The sequence below is a fragment of the Pipistrellus kuhlii genome, unplaced genomic scaffold (assembly GCF_014108245.1).
Source record: "Pipistrellus kuhlii isolate mPipKuh1 unplaced genomic scaffold, mPipKuh1.p scaffold_m20_p_4, whole genome shotgun sequence".
Taxonomy (NCBI): domain Eukaryota; kingdom Metazoa; phylum Chordata; class Mammalia; order Chiroptera; family Vespertilionidae; genus Pipistrellus; species Pipistrellus kuhlii.
Genome location: NW_023425540.1, coordinates 74,006,165 through 74,028,938, shown reverse-complemented (window position 1 = coordinate 74,028,938; position 22,774 = coordinate 74,006,165). Strand labels below are relative to the sequence as shown.

The window sequence follows — 22,774 nt, the reverse complement described above, 5'->3', positions numbered from 1 at the left end:
GTAACTTAAGTAGGTATTTTTAGTTTAAAAAAATAATGGCAAAGATTTTATTGGTCTGATCCAAAAGCATGGCTTTTATCTTTAAGGCTTTCCATGCAATTTTAAGTATTAGATCTGTTTTAAAAAGTAAGGCATTGAAATTTTAACATGGAAAAAAAACCATCAAACAAATATCTATATATGATTTAAATATTTTAATATCTGTTATTATTATCTACTATTATCTTAAGATATCAATTAGATTTAGACTAGTTTTTGTATAGAAAAATTTTTGGTGGAGATCACAGAATCAATTCTCTTTCTAATTAGATTAATAATAAGCAACTTATTTTGAATTCCTAATTATTAGAGGAAATATAATATTTTATTTTCTTAAAAATAAGTTTTTATGCTTTAAGTATTTAATCACTACAACTCTACAATTTCTCCTAATTTAATTTGAACTTTGAATTTTTAAAACTGGCAAGTCAAATATATTTAGTAGTTCTTAGATTAATAACACTATGTTTTTAAGAGAAATACAAGACATAATCAATTAATAGATTCAATTCTGTCCTCTAGGTTTTTTATGAGGCAAATTTGAACTTTAATTTTTATTTGCCAGTGGTTCTGGGAAACTAGGTTTTGTTTATTCGACTGTAAATTATCACATTCTTTAAGCTGGCTACTGGCAGGACACTATCTTAACTGTCTGCTGGGGGAAGGGCCTTTACCCTTTCCTCCCTCAACAAAGGATGTAGCCAGTTATCTGGACTACTTAGATCTTTAAAGTATTTACTTTGGATAAATTCTATGACAGAGACTAATTTACTTATTTTCTTGAAGGCCTTAAAAGTTAACTTTTTAATAAGGTTCACTAGCATTTTGAAAACTATTTCTTATTATGGAAATGCACATCTTGTTGCTGGAATTAGCTTGAATTTCTTTCAAGAAGATTTTTTCGCTGTTTTTCTCAGGAAAAAGAATCAGTTCTGGGTTTTTCATTTCTGTAGCTCTTGTAAAAAGTTAAGGCTAGTTCAAGACTTATCTAATATCTGAAATCGGACGTGCGCGCATTTAGTCTTATACTAGCTTACTCTTTACACGTGCACAGATATCCCAGACTCATTTTTAAATTTTTAAAACTTTTTTATGGCGAGAAAGGAAATTTTTAATTTAATATACTAGGAGAGCGGGCTTCTATATTGGATCGCCCCATGTCTCTCCCTTCCCCCATATTCTGCTTACTTCAGGGGAAGCATCAGCAACAGATCTGGCTGAATTTCTTTTCATGCTTAAAAAATAGACAGATCTCAATTTCTTTCTTCCTTTTTGGCTTTCTGAAATAATAATTAATACCCAATTTGGTCAAGATTTGCATTTCCCTGTGAGTTTTCTTATAATTTTTAAACAAGGCATTAAGTCAGAGGTAGTTTCAGCAGTGGAGTTCCACTTATTATAGATTTCAAATTCCATACATATACTAAGATTCTAATTTCAACAAAAAACAACATTATTTTGTGATCACATAGACATCAACATTCACTCTAAAGAGCACTTTCATTTCTAAGATCCTTTTTTTCTAGCCTTAATTCCTCTTGCCTGAGGGGACTCCCTGAGCCCTTTTTCTAAGATTCTTTTTTTTTAACCCTTACTCCTCGCTTTCTGAGGGAAATCTTGACACCGTCAAGGAACATTTCATGACAACTCAAATTCCCCATTATCGGTCGATTGGATGGCTCTCTAAGAGGTTCCTTCTCCACGTAAGCCTCCGGGACGTATAAACCCCGTGCCAGGTCAGCTTGAATTTTCTCGTTAACCCAGGAATTCAGGCGGAATTACTCTCTTTTCGACTCTACCCTTTACTCCCTTGCTTGCGTGAAACGGTCGGTAGGTATAATCCGCCTACACGGATCCTCACAGACAGGGAGACCCCATTTGCCCTCCTCAGGCGCGCAGGTCTCCCATGGTTGAGTCTGTGAGGTGAACGACTTTTTGTTCAAAGCAAGCTCAAGGTTTTAAGAGTAGATCTAATTGGAGAGGATTCTCGCCAAGAAAACCGGGAGACGGTACTAGTTCAAGTGAATCGGAGTTCTCACAGCCGGAAATGGGTACCTTTCACTCTTCCCCAGATCGGCAAGTGAGCGCTTATTAGTGGGCAGGAAGAAACCAACCAAGAGAACCAATAATAACAATGGAGCAAAAAAAGGGGTGAAATGTTCTGAAATCTTGTTTGAAAAATCGTCTACCTACCTTTACTCCGATCTGTCTCACGGCGGGCGGACCGTGGCGATCTAGTGCTGAGTCTTCACTCGCGGGTCCTCGCGGCGACTCTGGGGGTGCCTGGCCAGGACTTCTCCGGTAGACGTTCTCGCTAGAGATTCTCAGGAGTACCCCACGTTGGACGCCATTTTGTCCCGACCCGCGGGACAACAACGGGGGCACGCAGGAACCACCTAAAAGTATGAACAAACTAGGAACGCGAAAGAATGAAGGCAAGACAAGGTTCTGATCAAGCCTCAGTTTTATTCTTTGAAATGGCTGTATTTATACAGCAGAGACAAAGGGGGGCAGGGTTGCCTATGAAGGGGGGTCTTTGGTATGGCAACACAGGACTGACTAAACAAAGGGGGGCAGGGGTTGCCTAGGCAGGAGGGTCTTTGGTATGGCAACACAGGATTGACTAATTGCCAGAGGCGGTGTGACATTCCAAGGTGCAACATTCCAAGGCTGGGCTATCTAGCGGGGAGGATCAGGAAGGGGAAGAGGCAGGAAGACAGGAGATGCTAAGTCCCAGGTTAATCTTATCTTCTGGCCAAGCCCTCAGGGCACCTCATAACTTCTGCTAGAAGGAACTTAATTCTATTTCCTTAAGACTGAGTTGCTTGCCTCAACTCTGCAGGCTCCCAACAACAGAGAGGAAGGGAGAGAGATAGAGAGCAGAGCAAGATACGTCAATGAGAGAGAAACATTGCCCAGCTGCCTCTTGTACACCCGCTACTGGGGATGTGCCCGAAACCAAGGTGCCCTTGACCGGAATCAAACCCGGGACCTTTCAGTCCACAGTCTGACGCTCTACCACTGAGCCAAACCGGTTTCGGCCCTGCTCCCACTTCTGATACCCCCAAATAAGAATCTGTGTACAAGACTGTTTCCAGCTCTGCTTTCATTGATGAAGCTGAGACATATATTGATTCAGGAGAGTTACATAAATATTATGAAAGGATTATGTAAATATGTACTAGGATTCTCCAGAGAAACAGAACCAATAGGAGAAATAGGAAGTCCACTATCTGCTCTCTGGAAGCTGGACTCAGGAAAGCCCATGGCATGCAGTATTCCAGTCCAAATACAAAGGCCTGAGAACCAGGAGCAACAGTGGAGTAAGTCCCAGTCCCAGGGCAACTCAGACCGTCAAGCAGAGAGAGGAAATTCAACCTTCCTCTGTCTTTTTCTTCTATTCGGCCCTCAGTGGGTTGGATGAGGCCCACACACATTGGGGAGAGCAATTTTCTTTACTCAGTCCACCAATTCAAATGATAATCTCTTCCAGAAACTCTCAAAAATAATAGATAGGTACCTACCTGGGTATCTATCCTGTGGCCTAGTCAAGTTGACACACAAAATCAACCATCTCGTCCTCGCTGGTTTGGTTCAGTGCATAGAGTATCGGCCTGCGGACTAAAGGTTCCCAGGTTCAACTCTGGTCAAGGGCGCATGCCTGGGTTGCAGGCTTAATCTCCAGTGGGGGAAATGCAAGAGGCAACCAATCAATGTTCTCTCTCATCATTGATATTTCTCTCTCTCTCTCCCTCTCCCTTCTTCTCTGAAATCAATAACAATATATATTTTTTAAATTCACCATCTCAATTATTAATAGTTATGAGATATTTATATGTGTATGAAATAAATATACAATGTTCAACTTTTTTCATAAGCAGGACTGTCTCAGTATATTTCATGGCCTCTCTGCTATTTTGTTTTAAATATCTGTTCTTTTACAAACTAGTAATGCCAGTAGAAGGTAGGCTTTTTAAAAATTTTTGTCAGAAACAGCTAAGATCTGGAAACAGTCCAAGTGCCCAAAAGTAGATAAATGGATAAAACATCTGTGATACAGTTCTACCATGGAATACTATGCAGCAGTAAAAAAAAAAAGGATCTCTTACCCTTTGAGACAGTATGGAGGGACCTGAAGAGTATTAATAAGTCAGAGAAAGGCAAGTATCATATGATCTCACTCATATGTGGAATGTATTGAACAAAATAGATCCAGCCATAGAAGCATGGAGCAGACTGGGGTCTCAGAGGGAAGACAGAGGTGGGTGGGTGGGTGGGTAGGTGGGAAGAGATCAACCAAACAACTCCTATGCTTATACGTATATCCATGGACACAGACAATAGGGTGGTGAAGGCCTAGGGTGAGAACAGACAGGGGCGGGCTAGAAGAGGTCAATGGGGAAGAGGGGGAGAAAGGGGAACTTATGTACTACTTTCAACAATAAAGATTTAATTTAAAAAATATTTGCCATGATTTTAAAATTTATAACTGTAGGTGGGTATCTTGAATTTTTAAAAACGTTTTACTTTTCTTTTTTTAAAATATATTTTATTAATTTTACACAGAGATGAACTGAGAGGGATAGAGAGTTAGAATTAAAAGGGACAGAGAGAAACGTCGATGAGAGAGAAACGTCGACCAGCTGCCTCCTGCACACCCGCCACTGGGGATGTGCCCGCAACCAAGGTACATGCCCTTGACCGGAATTGAACCCAGTACCTTTCGGTCCGCAGGCCGACACACTATCCACTAAGCCAAACCAGTCTCGGCAAAACGTTTTACTTTTCATGTATATCCAAAATACAGAACCTTTGGTTTGAAATTTGGAGAACAAAAGGGTGCAGTGACAAACTGCAATGTGAACTACACCCACTGGGTGGCGATGCTTGCCTATCAATTTTGTGGCTCCTGTTAAGGGAGAAACAGGATAAAAGAGGCTAAAAGCCAGTTTCTTCCAATGAAGAACTGGACTTAGTCACAACTGAGCTTTCATATTTTACTATAAAAGCCTAGTTGGTTTTATATACAGGCTATCTGCTGGTAAATACAGTGCTTGCCTTTTTGTCCAATTTGTTGCTTGGAAAACATGACACCAACAGCAGAGTATCAGCTACCCAAAGTACTAAAATGTCTGCTGTTAGCCAAGCTAAATTTCCCCATCACGTGTAATGACATGTTGCTACAGATGTCCTCATTTCTTTGTTAATTTGGAATAGTTATAATTCTCTAATTTGGGAAAAAGTGAACCTAATTAGTCTTACTTTTTAATAACTTTCAATTATTCATTAATGTATGATTTTTACCTTTGTAAAAACATTAATAAAATGCTATGTATGGATAAGTCAAAAGGTCCCCTTAACTGCAGCCCCACATATATCTGGTGGCACAGAAAAATATTATTTTAGTGTGTGTGTGAGTTTGAAGAAAATTGGAATAATATATATTTCATTCTGCAACTTAAGTTTTTTTACTCAAAACTATACTGGAGATAATTTTATAACTTTTTTTAGGCCTACCCCACTATTTTTCACTCTTGCATTTTAAAAAAATATATTTTATTGATTTTTTACAGAGAGGGAGAGGGATAGAAAGTTAGAAACATCAATGAGAGAGAAACATCGACCAGCTGCCTTCTGCACACCCGCCACCAGTAATGTGCCTGCAACCAATGTACATGCCCTTGACCAGAATCGAACCTGGGACCTTTCAGTCTGCAGCCCGACGCTCTATCCACTGAGCCAAACCGGTTTCGGCAACTCTTGCATTTTAGTATGAGTAAACTATATCCTATTTAACCATTCTTCTCTTGATGGACATCAGGGTCATTTCAATTTTTTGCCATTACAAGGAATATACTTGCACAAGTTTTCTTTTGTACCTGGGTGAGGGTATCTCAGCCCAGCCTGCACGTCTCCAATCCAGGACCTCACAGGGGATGTCCAACTGCCGGTTTAGGCTCAGTCGGACAACCCTCTCACAATCCGGGAACACTGGCTCCTAACAGCTCACCTACCTGCCTGCCTGATCACCCCTAACCGTGCCCTCTGCTGCCCTGGTCACCCCCAACTGCCCCCCCCCCCCGCCAACCTAGTTGCCCCTAACTGCCCACCCCCACTAGCCAGGTTGCCCCTTACTGCCCCCTCACCCCCCCGCCAGCCTGGTCGCCCCTCACTAACCCCCCTGCTGGCCTGGTCACCCCACACAGCCTGTTCGGTTGTCCTTTCGGTTGCAATGGTCGCTTAGGCTTTTATATATATATATATATATATATATATATATATATATATATATATATATATATATATATATATATCTGTATGTATGTATAGATTCTGCATAAAAACCCTTATGTGTTGAAATGTTATTATCTTCACTTGTAGTATCTTTGACTTACAAAATTTTATTTTTATGTAGTCAGTTTTATTAATTTTATCCATTAGATCTTTTGCTTTCTTGTGTCTTGTTTAGAAGACTCTTATCCAAGATATAAAGACATTCTATAATAGTTATAAAACACTTATTCTAATGCTTTTGTTTACTAGAGGCCCGATGCATGAAAATTCATGCACTGGAGAGGGGGGTCCCTCAGCCTGGCCTGCCCCCCTCTTACAGTTCGGGAGCCTTCAGGGGCAGAAGGTGACCCTGTGATCAGGGGAAGGCAATGCCCCCATCACACCTCTGCTGCTGCCACTGCCAGCAGCACAAGCCTTGGCCAGCCTGGTTACCTGAGCCTCGGGTGGCGCTGGGCAGCTGGGCAACTACAATCTGAGGCTTGCGTGCACCTTGGGCTGGCCCTGGGCGGCTGGGGGCTTAGGGGATTGGGGGACTCTGGAGACAGACACGTGGAGCAGCCAGACTCGCCTGGATGTGGCCCTGGCAGGGCTGAGGGGACTGGGCGCCACAATCTTTGAGGGTATGGCAATTAACATATTCCCTCCTTATTGGCTGTGGGTGCCACCATCTTTGTAAGAGCATGATGGTCAATTAGCATATCCCCTCTTTATTAGGTAAGATATTTAGATTTGGAGTTGACATTTTAAAAAATGTTTTTATTTTATTCAGAGAGGAAGTGAGAGGGAAAGAGAGAAACATCGATGAAAGAGAATCACTGATGGCTGCCTCCTGCATACGCCCTACTGGTGATTGAGCCTGCAACCTGGGACTGTGTCCTGACCAGAAATCAAATCAAACGATAACCTTCTGGTTCATAGGTCAATGCTCAACCACTGAGCCATGTTGGTCAGTCTAGCCTTGATTTTTATGAATGGAATGAGACAGGATTGTGTATCACTATTTTTTTCAAACAGGTATCTGATTGTCTGAAAATAATTTGACTATTAACAGACTTTATCTGAAGGTTTGAAATGCCACTTATAACATATAATGAATTTCCATATACATGGGCCAATTTTTGGAAACTCTTTCTACCAATTCTTAAATCAATATGACAAGGTTTCAACTGCCATAGCTTTATAACATGCTCTTATCTTTATTCAGTCAAGTTGCTCTTTGTTCTCTTACAACATAGTCTTTGCTATTCATAACATTTACTTTCATGTTAATTTTAAAATCACCTTGTCAAGTTGCATTTAAAAATCCCACTGGGGTTTTTATTGGAATTGCATTAAATGAATGAACTAATTGAAAGGAATTAACTAGGAGAAAATGATATTTTACAATCTTGAGTTTTCTTATATCACATAAATGTGGTATACTTTAATATTACCTGACTGGTTTCAATCATCGTCTTGAATGGTTTCAAATCTCTGCTTATAAATTCTTCTTTTCAATTTTCTGAGAACAGAATCTTCCAACTTTTTAGTGCAGTAGTCTCCAAATTATTTTGATCACATATCCCTATGAGTAAAATTCATGAGCATGACAAAAAAAATACATACATATACATACATATACATATATATATATATATAATTACTTACACCAAGCATGTCAAACTCAAAGGCTAACACAGGTCAAATGAACAAGGTTTAAGTTTATGTGGACAAAAAAACAAAGCTTCAATTTTCATAGAAATGTAGGTTTATTTCAATAGAGACATTCTGAATACAAAGAGCTGAGATGAGTAATCGTTAACATAAAAGAATTGAACATTTTAATAAAAATTAATATTTTCTTAAACATTAACTTACCAGACATTGAATAACTATACAAATTGATAAGCATAACGCAAATAAACCTATTTTTCTTGTTCTCTGAAAGCAAAATTTTTCCTATTGTGCACACCAAACAAGTCAGGAAAAGACTAATGACGTGCAATCAGCTGCTAAAATATTCACTCTGCTAGTATTAGTGGAGAGAAATGGTGCGCCTGCACATAAGGCAAATAAGGGAAATGAATGCAACACGATTATAGTAATTAGTCATTAGCCAATAATATAGTTCGTTATTAGTAATTATGTATAACAGGATATTGTAAAAATTAAGTTACGAAATTTTGATTAAAATGTTTTTACATACTGTTATATTGGCTGGGCCACAAAAATATTTATTGTGGGCCACATGCGGCCCATGGGCTATGAGTTTGACATGCTTGACTTATACCATTATATTACTACTAGAGGCCCAGTGCATGAAATTCATGCACAGGTAGGGTCCCTAGGCCTGGGATCCATCTGCAGAGCTACCAGCAGGGCAATCAGGGGGGCCCCACTGGCACCCGCTTTGGCTGGATGGGGGCCTGCGGGAAGCTCCTGTGTTGAGCATCTGTGCCCTAGTGGTCAGTGTGTATTATAGCGACTGCTTATTCTGCCGTTTGGTCTATTTGCATACTAGGCTTTTATTATATAGGAGATAGCTTATAAAATATACAGAGTAATTATTTTAATGAGATAAAGATTTTTAAAGAAATGTCTTATTTTGCTTGTTAAAACATTTGGTCTCATTAAAAATCGCTGTGGTTGACCAGGCCTCTGTGGTTCATTGGTTGAGCATCGACCCATGAATCAGGAGGTCACAGTTCAATTCCTAGTCAGGGCACGTGTAGGGGGCATGCAGGAGGCAGCTGACTGATGATTCTCTCTCATCATTGATGTTTCTCTCTCCCTTTTCTTTTCTCTCTGAAATCAGTAAAAATATTTTTAAAAATTTTTATTGTAGTAAAATATACATAACAAAATTTACCATTAGAATTATTTTTAAATGATAAAAGTTTACAGGCAGTCCTCGGGTTATGTTGGATTCAACATACATCATTTCATGGTTATGTCGCCATCTTCTATCCTATATAATAAAGAGGGAAAATGCAAATTCACCATCACTCCGCCACAAAGATGGCTGTACCCACAGCAGAGTCTGAGTTCCTGTAACAAGCCTTAATGAGCAATCAGCAGGGACCTGAGGCTGCGCCCCCTCCACCCCCATGGGGCTTGACAGGGGACCTCAGGCCACGCCCCACACCCTGGCACCAGGCTGGGGGACCTCAGGCCACACCCCCTGCCCAGCAGGGCTTGACAGGGGACTTCATGCTGTGCCCCCTGCCTGGCAGGGCTTGATGAGGGACCTCAAGGTATGCCCCCACCTCAGTCCAGGCTGGGGGACCACAGTCTGCACCCCCTGCCATGGCGCCAGGCCAGGGGACCTGAGGCTGCACCCCCCACCCATTGGGTCCTTGCCAAGGATGGGACTGACCGGGTCTGGATCTAGCCCTATGAGGAAAGGTGTTGGTTGGGTCTGGGTCACGTGTGATTTTGAGGTGCACGTGGGTGGGCAGGGACTTGACTCTAGGTCCCATGGTATGCCCCAGACTCTGACAGGGGTAAGATTTTCATATACATTTTACTAATTTTCTTTACTTTTTAAAATATATTTTATTGATTTCTTACAGAGAGGGATAGAGTTAGAAACATCGATGAGAATCATTGATCAGTTGCCTCTTGCACACCCCCTACTAGGGATGTGCCTGCAACCAAGGTGCATGCCCTTGACGGGAATCGAACCTGGGACCTTTCAGTCTGCAGGCCAATGTTCTATCCACTGAGCCAAACCGGTTTCGGTGATTTTACTAATTTTCTCTCATCTCTGACACTTCTATTATAGAGAAAGAGCAAATAGCAATATTAAAATATTTCTTCTAATTAATCCTTTTAATGTGCATGAATTTCGTGCATCAGGCCACTAGTTTATTTATTTAAAAAAAGTTCCATCATTTTGACATATGTACAAATGTGCTTTATGTTTTTTATTATTTAGTATTTACAAGTAAAGGTCAGGAATTGTTCTTTTAAATTTTTTTACTGTTTCACTTCATTACTGCTGTGTATGTGTCCATGTGAGTGACGTAGGTGCTTATGTAGGTGGGTTCCGACTTATGGTGGAAATCAAGTTATGTCGTGCTATAGGAACGGATTTCCAACGTAACCCAAGGACCTACTGTATTGAGAGTTTTGCATTTATGGTCATGAGAGATACTGGCCTGCGCTTTACTTAATGCTGCCTTCATAGAATGAGTTAGAAAGTATTTCCTACCCTTCACCTTTTGAGAAGATTTCTTTTTACCTAAAATGTTTGTTAAAAAACCAGGGAAGCCATCTGGACCTGTAATTCCTAGGTGGAAAGGTTTTAAATTAAATTTCAATTTCTTTAATAGATATAGGGCTAATCAAGTTATCTACTGTCTTGAGTGAGCTTTGGTAATTTCTGTCTATCATGGAGTTTGTCCATTTCACTTACATGAGCAAATTTAGTGCTAAAAACTTGCTCATAATTTTCCCTTATCATGTATTTTGCTTGTTTGTTTTTTAGTTGCTTCAGGCAAGTGGATAACTTTAATCCTTGCTTGTTACTTCATCTTGGCCAGAAGCAGAAGTCAGGACCTGTACCCTTACTCTGAGATAAGAGTTACTGGACAACTTTCAGCAAAGTTGTGACATGAGTTACTAGTTACAAAATTCTTCTGGATGTTGTGTTAAGAGTAATCTGAAAGAGTTAAGGGCAGAATCAGGGAGAGAAATTATTAGTTAATTGCTAGAGGCTATATTGGCTTGGACCAGTGTAGTGGTAGTGGTCATCAATCAGAAAGTGGTAGAATCTTAGTCAAGTTTGAGCTGACTGGGTTGTCAGTGTTTCCCAACCTTCTCTCATGATGAGAATCACCTGGTGGAGTTGTTAAAACACAGATTCCCGGATCCCAACTAAGAAGTGCTAAACTAGAATTTTTGGGAACATATAGGTAAAATTGTATACTTAACTAGTGCTCTAAGACAGATTTTATATAAAGAGCACTAAGTTAGGTATGCAATTTTACCTATATGTTCTCAAAAATTCTAGTTTAGCACTTCTTAGTTGGGATCCGGGAATCTGTGTTTTAACAACTCCACCAGGTGATTCTCATCATGAGAGAAGGTTGGGAAACACTGGTCTAAAGGATTAGTGTATGGGAAAAATCAAGGATGCTTCTTAAGGATTCTGTCCTGAGCAACTGGCAGAATGGAGTTTTGCTGAGAAAGGGAAGAAAGACTGCAGGAGGAACTGATGAGAGGGTGAGGCATGTTTTTTTTTGTTTGTTTTTTTAACAAAATACATATTTGTATTGATTTCAGAGAGAAAGGGAGAGGGAGAGAAACACCAATGATAAGAATCATGGATCAGCTGCTTCCTGCACCCCACACTGGGGATCAAACCCACAAGCCAGTCAAGTGCCCTTGACTGGAATTGAACCCGGGAACCTTCAATCCGCAGGCTGATGCTCTATCCACTGAGCCAAACTGAGTTGATTCTCCTTACTCTACTGAATAAGGAGAACCAACTCTAACCGAAATATTTTCAAACATCTTTTTAAATGATGTCAAAAAGGCAGGTACTTACTCCACTAATTCTTGAATTATCTTACCACTATGCCCCTCCCGTGTAGTACTGAGGTGTTGTCTAGTGTTCCTAAGCACAAGAAGGCTACAATGTGCCTTATGTGGGAAACACTTGCTAGATAAGCTTCTGTAGGCATGAGTTACAATGCTGTTGGTCATGAGTTCAACTAATGAATCAAACAATATATAGTAAATAAGTTATCTTTAAACAGATAACATACATAAAGCAAGATTATGTATTGATGGGGGTAACAAAAATGTAATAACCAGAGTCTGCCCAAAACCTAACCCCTGGGAGCAGTGGTTCCAACTTGCTAAGTCAGCGTTTGCTATGACCTAAAAGAACATAACTCTACCGAAATATTTCAAACATATTTTTAAATGATGTCAAAAAGGCAGGTACTTACTCCACTAATTCTTGAATTATCTTTACTCTAAATACCATTAAAAAAAAAACAACTATCTGCTAGGACATATTTTTGACAGGCACTTGAAAAATGTGAGCATATTTGAGACACTTTTTGCAAAAGGAAATATATATATAATATTAGAACACATTAACTTTAAGACAGCAGTTATCTCTGGTCAAGGAAAGACGGAGGAATAAGACTGTTGCCTTCATTTGTGTCTAATGTTTCTCTAAAACAGAAATAAGGCATATTATCTTAAACTGGAGCAATGGGTAAATGACTGACAACCTATTCTTTTGGGAATATTTAAAATGTAACTATAACTTAAATCATATTAAGTAACACTATTGTAATATTTGACTCTTTGCTAAAGTGGCCCCCATCAGCTGATGGGCAGCTGATTAGTCGGCTTATGTCACTGACCACATGGGAAGGTCAGGACACGCTGATACAGTTTGTAACCAACAACTGGATGGCTTTCAGGCGGATTCACCCGTCAGTGGAGTTGTGGCCTCACCCCTCCAAAAAACTACACATTGCAATCATGCTCACGCATTCAATTACAGCAAGCAAGTACCCTTCACGTCTAGGGGGCGGTTTCCAGGGATGAGACCAGACATGTGCCTGCCACTCACTCCAGAGGCTGGGGATGGAGAGCATGTCTGGCCTTCCGCTGAACAGGAGCCTCCAATCAGGGTGGGGAACGTCTGGCCCACACGCCATAAAAGGCCCACAGAATCATTTGGCCCGGCCCTGCCAAGGCATTAGGGGTGAGTTAATGAAATGTCTGGCCAAATATAGCAGGCTAAGTTGATCATTTTGTATGTCAAGGGGATGATGTTATAAATATCCAAATGGCCCTTGGCAGGAAAAAAAGGTTCCCCACCCCTGCCGGAACTAACTGAGTGTGCAGCAGGACTGGATTCGGCAGCACCGGAAACGGCAACTCCCACTTGGGGCTCGGCAGACAGAGTTGCGGCTGCCTTCCAGGAAGCCAAAAAAAAAAAAAAAAAAAAAAAAAAAAAGGAAGAAAGAGAAAAAGGAGGGATAGTGGAGCACAGGCCCTCGGCCGCCGCCCACACGCCGCGCCCCCACCTCTTCGCCCTTCCGGCGGCCGCCCTCGGCCTCTGGCCGCCCCTCGGTGGCCGAGCCCTCGGACGCCGCCGCCCGCCGGCCCCTGCCCGCTGCCGGGGACCTCAGGTGCGTACCCCGCCTCCGCCGCCATTAAGAGCGGGTGCTTTCCTCGGAACTGTCTGCTCCCCCGGGGCCTGCCGAAGGGGAGGCTTAGGGAGGCCGCCCGCCCAGGTGCCTGGAGAGAAGCTGCCCTCCTCCGCCGGCCCGTCAGGCCCCCGGGCCCCGCTGCTGGAGGGCAGGGCCCAGGGGGTGGGGGTGGGGTGAGGGAGCTCCGCCGCGGGGTGACGGTCGCACGCACGGAACGCGCATCCTTCTCCCTTCCGATTGGCCAGGCGGAGCGGAGGGGGCGGGAGGATGCTGCCAGCCCTGAGCTCTCAGGGGCCTGGGGTGCGTGAGACCACGCCCCGCGGGGCTCTCGCGTTGTGGGCAGACGTGCCTAATTGGGTAGGTTAGGGGGCGGGCCTCCTCTGTTGCCTGGTAACTGCCTGGTTCCACGGAGTGGGGCGCCTCTGCCACTCACCTTGCGAGTGGTCCGCGGCGTGGGTTTGTCGGGGGTGTGGTCAGCTCGGCAGTCCCCGGTGACCTGTGGGCGGAAAAGCCCAGAGGCCCTAAGAGGATTGTACAATATATGGCCCATTATAGTTTAGACATGAAGGGGGCGGGGAAGGAGGAAGGATCCGCAAGGCTGTATTTTCCGCCCTTCAAACCCAAGCTTTGCTGTTTACTGAGAGACCCCAATAAAATTCGCTCTTTAAAAGTACATATAATTCATTGGTTTTTCGTTTATTCGCGGAGTTTTGCAACCATCGCCACTAATTCCAGAACATTTTCATCACCCAAAAAGGAACCTCGATTCCACAGTCATTTCCCATTTTCCACCCCTAACTCCTGGCAACCGCTAGTGTACTTTCTGTTTCTTTTGCCCTGTCTACTCTGGACATTTTCTGTAGATGGACTAAGGAGCCATTTGGGTCTGGTGTCTTTCATTCTCTTTTATGACTGAATAATTATTATATGGGCATACCACATTTCTGTCAATTCATGGCAGTTTGGTTTGTTTCCACTTTTTTGGGCTATTGTGGGTAATGTTATGAGCATTCCTGTACACATTTTTATGCGCATATGTTTTCAACTCTTGGGTCGAACCCTGGGTTCAAAATAAGACCACTGGAGGCTGATGATTTATTTTTTTAAAAGCAGGCAAAGATTTATTGAAATATATGGCCAGGACAGCCGCAAGAGCACCACCCGCAGGTGGACTCCAAACGACTGCTATTGCAAGGCTTTAGAGGCAGGTAGTTATTTTTAAAGGTTCTGAGAAGGAAAAACCCCTATTTTGCAACACTGTTGTTTGGAATTTTCTGCTATTCTTCCTAGATAAAATGTTGCTTTCTAGTTTGCTTTAGCCCGTTTGAAGAATGATGAAGATAAACTTAGCTGTCTGTCCTTGTATGCCAGAGACCAGATATGCCCACAATCTCAATACCATGCCAGTTTGCACCTTCTCAATTGGATAGAACAGCATTGTTTTTCAAGGCCAGCATCGAGATAATCACTAAGTGCACATAGGGCTGGCTCTTTAATTAAAAAAAGGAAGTTCTGCCTGTAACCTTGCTTAGAATTTGAATTCATCCTATTTCATTGGGTATATACTAAGGAATGAAATTTCTGGGCTAATGGCTGGCGTTCCCTAGCCGGAAAGAGATAAAAGCTCCGACTGTACTGGGCCCCAGTTCCGACTGCTCTGAACTCCAGTTCTAGGCCAGTCCCCGGGGACCCAGGCTCATACAGAGGGAGCTGGGCTGTAAGGCAGAACCCCGGGGGAGTGGCGAAAGGAGGTCCCAGAGGCACGCACATTGCGCACAGAGAAGGGACAGTTGGCTGTGCTGCGGGATTGCCCTGGCGGGAAGGAGACAGGGGCTCCAGACTGCTCTGAATGCCACCTCCAATCCCACTTCCAACTGAACTGAACCCCAGTGCCGAGCTCATTGGGGGAGAGCATAGACTGTTTGGTAGCAGGTGAAAATTGAGGGCACCTTTCTCTCAGAGGCGCTTGCAGCGAGTACTGAAGGACCCTGAGACTCAGGAGCCGCATAAGGCGGGGCTGACGGAAGCCAAAGCTGTAGGCTCCACCCTGAAACTCCTCCCCATCAGGGAAGCTGCGGAAATGCGACAACGAAATAGATCACAAACGAAAAAAATGGAGGACAAAAAGTGTCTGGATATAGAGTTCAGATCTACGCTTATAAGGTTTTTCAAGAATTTCCTAGAAAAGGTCGATAAGACCTATGAGGATATGAAAAGGGATCAACTAGAATTAATAAGGAATCAACGAGAAATGATAAGGGATCAACAAGAAATAAAGAATACATTGTCTAAAATAAAAAATATTATACAGAGTCCTAAAAACAGAATAGAAGATCGCAAGAATCAAGTCAAAGATTTGGAACATAAAAAGCCAGAAGACACTTCTCTGCAGAAGCAAGAAGACAAGAGAATCCAGAAAATTGAAGATAATGTAAGAAACCTCTGGGACAACTTCAAGAGAACCAACATCAGAATTATGGGGGTCCCAGAAGATGAGAGAGAGCAAGATATCAAAAACATACTGAAAGAAATAGTGACAGAAAACTTCCCCCACCTGGTGAAAGAATTAGACTTACAAGTCCAGGAAGCACACAGAACTCCAAACAAAAGGAATCCAAAGAGGACCACGCCAAGACAAATCATAATTAAGATTCCAAGAGCAAAGGACAAAGAGAGAATATTAAAAGCAGCAAGAGCAAAGCAGGTAGTTACCTATAAAGGAGCACCTATACGATTGTCAGCTGATTTCTCAACAGAAACCATGCAGGCCAGATGGGAATGGCAAGAAATATTCAAGGTGATGAATAGTAAGAACCTACAGCCAAAAATAATCTGCCCAACAAAGCTATCACTCAGAATCGAAGGCCAGATAAAGAGCTTCACTAATAAAAAAAGAAAATAAAAAAAGAAAAGAAAAGCTAGCCGAGACCGGTTTGGCTCAGTGGATAGAGCGTCGGCTTGGGGACTGAAGGGTCCCGGGTTTGATTCTGGTCAAGGGCATGTACCTTGGTTGCGGCACATCCCCAGTAGGGGGTGTGCAAGAGGCAGCTTATGGATGACTCTTTCTCATCGATGTTTCTAACTCACTGTCTCTCTCCCTTTCTCTCTGTACAAAATCAATAAAATAAAATTAAAAAAAGCTAAAGGAGTTCATCACCACCAAACCAGAATTATATGAATTGCTGAAGGGGGTTATTTTGGAAGAGAAAGTAAATAAAGATAAAAATTATAAACAACAAATACGTAACTATCAACAAGTGAATCTAAAAACCAAGGAAATTAAAAAAAAATCTGATGAACAATATTAACTGGTGAATATAATAGAATCAGAGGTATGGAAGGGGAGTGAACTGACAATTCTTGGGGAAAAGGGGAGAGAGGGATGTGGGAAGAGACTGAACATAAACTGTGCACCTATGGATGAGGACAATGGGGAGTGGGAAAGGGCAGAGGGTGGGATGGGAACCTGGTGAAGGAGAGCAATGGAGGAGGGGGGGAAAGGAACATTTGTAATAATATGAACAATAAAAATTTATTAAAATAAATAAATAAAAATAATAATAAGAAGAAATTTCTGGGCTAAGCTTTGTGTTTTTAATTTCATGCTGGTAATTTGAAGTAAACTGATATCTAGATATAAGATTGGATATTGCTCAGAGCTGCAAGTGAAGAATTCAACAGCCTTTTCTCCCTCTTTCCTTCCACTTGGAGAGGAAGGCTTGATCAGTGTGACTGGCCATCTGGCCTTTAGTGGACACAGGGCTTGGTGCCAGCTGCATCAGGGTGACCGTACAGTTTTTAAAAACAGAAAGGAACATATAGTTAGGTTAGTTTTAAAAATAATTTAAAAATTTGCTGGGACCAGTTTGGCTCAATGGATAGAGCGTCGGCTTGGGGACTGAAAGGTCCCGGGTTCGATTCTGGTCAAGGGCATGTACTTTGGTTGCGGACATATTCCCAGTAGGGGGTGTGCAAGAGGCAGCTGATCGATGACTCTCTCTCATCAATATTTCTAACTCTCTCTCTCCCTTCCTCTCTGTACAAAATCAATAAAATATATTTAAAAAAATAATAAAATTAAAAAAATAATAATTTTAAAATTTGAAACAATGTCGACTTTACAAAAAACTGCAACTATGATACAAAAACTACTGGAGAGAAATTATCAACCTGAGGCCACATCACCCCCAGATACTTTAAAGTGTATATTTCCTATTATATAAACAAGAATATTCTCCTACAACAGCAGTATTACAATCAAAATCAAATTAACCTTAACACATTACAATCCTAAAACCTCATTAAGTTTTACCAGTTGTCTCAGTAATGTTCTCTATAGCAAAAAGGAAAACATTTGCAAATCCTACATAATAAAAGGCTAATATGCAAATCAATCAGAATGACCGGTTGCTATGATGCGGACTGACCAACCAACAGGGAGCAGACGCTCAGTGCAGGAGCTGCCCCCTGGTGGTCAGTGTGCTCATACAGGGGAGTGCTGCTCAGTCAGAAGCTGGGTTCACGAATGGCAAGTGCAGCAGTGGTAGTCGGACATCCCCAAAGAGCTCCTGGACTGCAAGAAGGTGCAGGCCTGGCTGAGGAACTCCCCCCTCCCAGTGCACAAATTTTGTGCACCGGGCCTCTAGTAATTCTATAAATTCAATGATAAAAATAAGCAAACAATCCATTTTTTATTTTTATTTTTTTATTTTTTAAAAATATATATTTTATTGATTTTTTACAGAGAGGAAGGGAGAGAGAGAGAGAGAGCTAGAAACATCGATGAGAGAGAAACATCGACCAGCTGCCCCTTGCACACCCCCTACCGGGGATGTGCCCACAACCAATGTACATGCCCTTGACCAGAATCGAACCTGGGACCTTTCAGTCCGCAGACCGACGCTCTACCACTGAGCCAAACCAGCTTCGGCTCAATCCATTTTTTAAATGGACAAAAAATTTGAGCAAGCATCTCACCAGAGATGATATATGGATGGCAGATAAGCACATACATGTAAAGGTGTCCAGCATCATTAGTCATTATGAAAATGCAAATTTTGCACTGGCAATTTTGCCCAGTGGTTAGAGCTCCTGCCCCCGGACCGAAGGATCTCGGGTTTATTCCCAGTCAAGGGCACGTACCTCAGTTGCAGGCTCCCCAGCCCAATCAATGTGTTTCTCTCACATAGATGTTTCACTCTCCCTCCTCCTCTTCCCTCTCTCCACTCTCTTTAGAAATTAATGGGAAAAATATCCTCAGATTTTTTTTTAATTTAAAGAAAATGCAAATTTAAACCACAAAGCAATATCACTACCAACGTATTAGAATGGCTAAACGTTGTTTTTTCCTAACCTGACAATATTGTGCTTTGACAAAGATGTGAGCACCTGGAGTTCTCATGCTTTCGTGATAGGAACACTATTACAGTCACTTTGGAAAACAGTTTGGAACTTCCTTCTAAAGCTAAAAATATACTGGAACTATGTCCCAGCAATCCCACTTTTAGGTATTTATACAAGAGAAATGAAAATTTAGGTTTAGTCTGACCAGCGTGGCTCAGCCATTGAGCATCGACCTATGAACCAGGAGGTCACGGTTCGATTCCATTTAGGGCACATGCCGAGGTTGTGGGCTCATGGGACATGCAGGAGGCAGCCGATCAATGAATCTCTCTCATCATTGATGTTTCTATATCTCTCTCCCCTTTCCTTCCTCTCTGAAATCAATAAAAATATTTTCTTTTAAAGAACACTTAGGTTGACACAAAAGCCTACGTGTGAATGGTTGTAGTGGCTTTATTCATAATCATAAAATAAAATAAAAACTGTGAATAACCCAAAAGTTCTTTACCAGGCAAAAAGATAAATTGTATATTTCTACAATGTATACTTAGTGAAAAGAAACAAAAAAAGAAAACTGATACAGCCGAAACCCGTTTGGCTCAGTGGTAGAGTGTCAGTCTGCGGACTGAAGGGTCCCAGGTTCGATTCCGGTCAAGGGCATGTACCTTGATGTGCAAGAGGCAGCTAGTCGATGTTTCTCTCTCATCAGCGTTTCTAGCTCTCTATCTCTCTTCCTTCCTCTCTGTAAAAAATCAATAAAATATATATTTTTAAAAACTGATACAGTGAACAGCACAGCGTGGGATTCCATTTATATGACATTCTGGAATACCAAAAATCTACAGCGATGGAAACAGATCCGTTATGGCCAGAGGCTGGGGTGCAGGGTGTGAATTGACTACAAAGGGGCCTGGAGGAGTGTTAGGGGTGATGCAACTGTGTTTGCTATACCTTGATTTTAGTAGTGGCTACAGATGTTATATTTGTTAAGACATATAAAACTATGCCCTAAAAAGATGAAGTTACTATAGGTAAATTATACCTTAATTTAAAAATTTTGTGACATGAGCGGGTATTTCACCACTAATAATCAAAGAAATGCAATGTAATTCTAGTGAGAGTCTAGTTTACATCAGTTAAAAGAATTTTTTTATTATTATTGATTTTTTTATAGAGAGGAAGAGAGAGGGATAGAGAGTTAGAAACATCTATGAGAAAGAATCATCCATCAGCTGCCTCTTGCACACCCCCTACTGGGGATATGCCCACAACCAAGGTACATGCCCTTGACCGGAATCGAACCCGGGACCTTTCAGTCCGCAGGCCGACGCTCTATCCACTGAGCCAAACTGGTTTCGGCAGTTGAAAGAATTTTAATAATAAAAAGGAAAGAGTAAATGGTCTATTTGACCATTTTTCTTCTTGCTAAATAAACTATGCGGACATAAACAATGATTGATTGAGCTTAGACATGAGTGTCCCAAGCTTTTTGGTCAGCTTCATGGAGAGACCTCTGAGCTTGGAGGTTGTTTTAAGGACACACAACGTCATGACCTCATAATGTTTTTTTTATTTCACAAACCACCCACATGGGAACATTTTATAATGTGTCCTCCAGGCATCTGGGTGTGAACCAGCTTCTTTTTCTGAGTGCTCGCATGGAATAATTGGAGCATTAAATTGGATTATCAGAAAAGCACTGGCACCTAGTAGTATGTGTCCTCTGAATGTTAATTTCTTTTTCTCCATCCAACCTCTCTTTGATTTCATTTTATTTTTTAAAATAGCGTCATTTACCCCTAGTCAGTTTGGATAGTGGATAGAGCATAGGCCCTGAGGAATGAAGGGTTTGATTTTGGTCAAGGGCATGTACCCTGGTTGCAGGCTCCATCCCCAGGACTGAGTGCAAGAGACAAACAATCAATGTGTCTCTCTCACATAGCTCTTTCTCTCTCAGTCTCACCCCTTCCCTTCCACTCTCTCTAAAAACCAATGGAAAAATATTCTCGGTGAGGATTAACAACAATGATGACAACATCAAAGCTTTATTTAGGTAAAATTCACATATCACACAATTCACCCATTTAAAGCAATTCAGTGGTTTTTAGTGTAGTCATCACCACAGTCAATTTTGGAACATTTTCATCACCTCAGAAAGCCACCCTGTACCCTGAAGCTACCCCTCTCCTCAGCCCTAAGCCACACTGATCTTTGTCTCCGAGATTTCCCTGTTCTGGATATTTCATATGGATGACTCATAAAATAGGTGGTTCCCTTGATTTTAGAGTGAGGGAGCTCAGGAATGGTCAGAGGTGAAGGTGGTTGATTTAGTGTATCCTTCAGAGAAGAGGAGGCTGGGGTCACGGAGCGGGTGAATGGTCTGGGAAACCCCAGCCTGCCTCTCTTGGCTGTCAGCTCTGTGGGGACCAGTGCCTCATGCCTCCCGCTGCATAAGCTTACCTCACCGGCCTGGCCTGCTTTACTTACCCTTTGCTTACAAACATAATTAAGCCAACTATGGCAGGGACATGACAAGTATTTATTTTGCATGCTTTATTTAACAAAAGCTTCCTATGGTGTTGGAGAAACTTTTTCAAAGAAGTGTTTTAATGCTGACTTGATACAGAGTTTGGCAAAATTTGGAGTGAGTTTTTAGGCAGGAGAAGTCCTAGCAGGAAAGGAAAGGGGATTTTTTCTCTTCCTGTCTTTTTTTTTTTTTTTTTAATAAATTTTTATTGTTCATATTATTACAAGTGTTCCTTTCCCCCCCCTTCCCACCCCACCCTCTGCCCTTTCCCCACTCCCCATTGTCCTCATCCATAGGTGCACAGTTTATGTTCAGTCTCTTCCCACATTCCCCTATCCCCTTTTCCCCAAGAATCATTAGTTCACTCCCCTTCCATACCTCTGATTCTATTATATTCAACAGTTAATATTGTTCATCAGATTTTTTTTTTAATTTCCTTGGTTTTTAGATTCACTTGTTGATAGTTACGTATTTATTGTTCATAATTTTTATCTTTATTTACTTTCTCTTCTAAAAGAACCCCCTTCAGCAATTCATATAATTCTGGTTTGGTGGTGATGAACTCCTTTAGCTTTTTTTTATTAGTGAAGCTCTTTATCTGACCTTCGATTCTGAGTGATAGCTTTGCTGGGTAGATTATTTTTGGCTGTAGGTTCTTGCTATTCATCACCTTGAATATTTCTTGCCATTCCCATCTGGCCTGCATGGTTTCTGTTGAGAAATCAGCTGACAATCGTATAGGTGCTCCTTTATAGGTAACCACCTGCTTAGCTCTTGCTGCTTTTAATATTCTCTCTTTGTCCTTTGCTCTTGGAATCTTAATTATGATTTGTCTTGGTGTGGTCCTCTTTGGATTCCTCTTATTTGGAGTTCTGTGTGCTTCCTGGACTTGTAAGTCCAATTCTGTCACCAGGTGGGGGAAGTTTTCTGTCACTATTTCTTTCAGTATGTTTTTGATATCTTGCTCTCTCTCATCTTCTGGGACCCCCATGATTCTGATGTTGGATCGTTTGAAGTTGTCCCAGAGGTTTCTTACATTATCTTCAATTTTCTGGATTCTCTTGCCTTCTAGCTTCTGCAGAGGAGTGTCTTCTGGCTCTTTATGTTCCAAATCTTTGACTTGATTCTTGCGATCTTCTATTCTGTTTTTAGGACTCTGTATAATATTTTTTATTTCAGACAATGTATTCTTTATTTCTTGTTGATCCCTTTTCATATCCTCATAGGTCTCATTTATTTTATCGGCCTTTTCTAGGAAACTCTTGAAAAACCTTATAAGTGTGGTTTTGAACTCTATATCCAGTCGCTTTTTGTCCTCCATTTCTTTCGTTTGTGATCTATTTGGCTTAGGCATTTTCGCAGGCAGCTTTTCTGATGGGGCGGAGTTTCAGGGTGGAGCCTACAGCCTTGG

The 22,774-nt window shown here is 41.6% G+C and overlaps 1 protein-coding gene and 1 long non-coding RNA gene across 7 annotated transcripts in view; one reads left to right on the top strand and one right to left on the bottom strand.

Moving 5' to 3' along the window:
• Positions 1 to 1,497: 1,497 nt before the first annotated feature.
• On the bottom strand, positions 1,498 to 13,646 carry LOC123651159. Its single transcript, XR_006739663.1, has 3 exons — positions 13,481 to 13,646; positions 7,767 to 7,897; positions 1,498 to 2,435 (listed from the first exon to the last, which is right to left on the bottom strand). It is a non-coding gene; the product is annotated as an uncharacterized LOC123651159 (long non-coding RNA).
• Positions 12,901 to 22,774, top strand: part of GTF2IRD2B (GTF2I repeat domain containing 2B) — a 41,612-nt gene continuing 31,738 nt past the window's right edge. For 2 of the 6 annotated variants that reach the window (XM_045571207.1, XM_045571205.1), the window contains exon 1: positions 12,904 to 13,042. In XM_045571207.1, the coding sequence (XP_045427163.1) occupies positions 12,922 to 13,042 (121 nt within the window). In that variant the 5' untranslated portion in view covers positions 12,904 to 12,921. Of the gene's footprint in view, positions 13,043 to 13,291; positions 13,473 to 22,774 lie in introns of those variants that run through there. The other 4 variants (XM_045571209.1, XM_045571208.1, XM_045571206.1 and 1 more) reach the window with 4 other exon arrangements.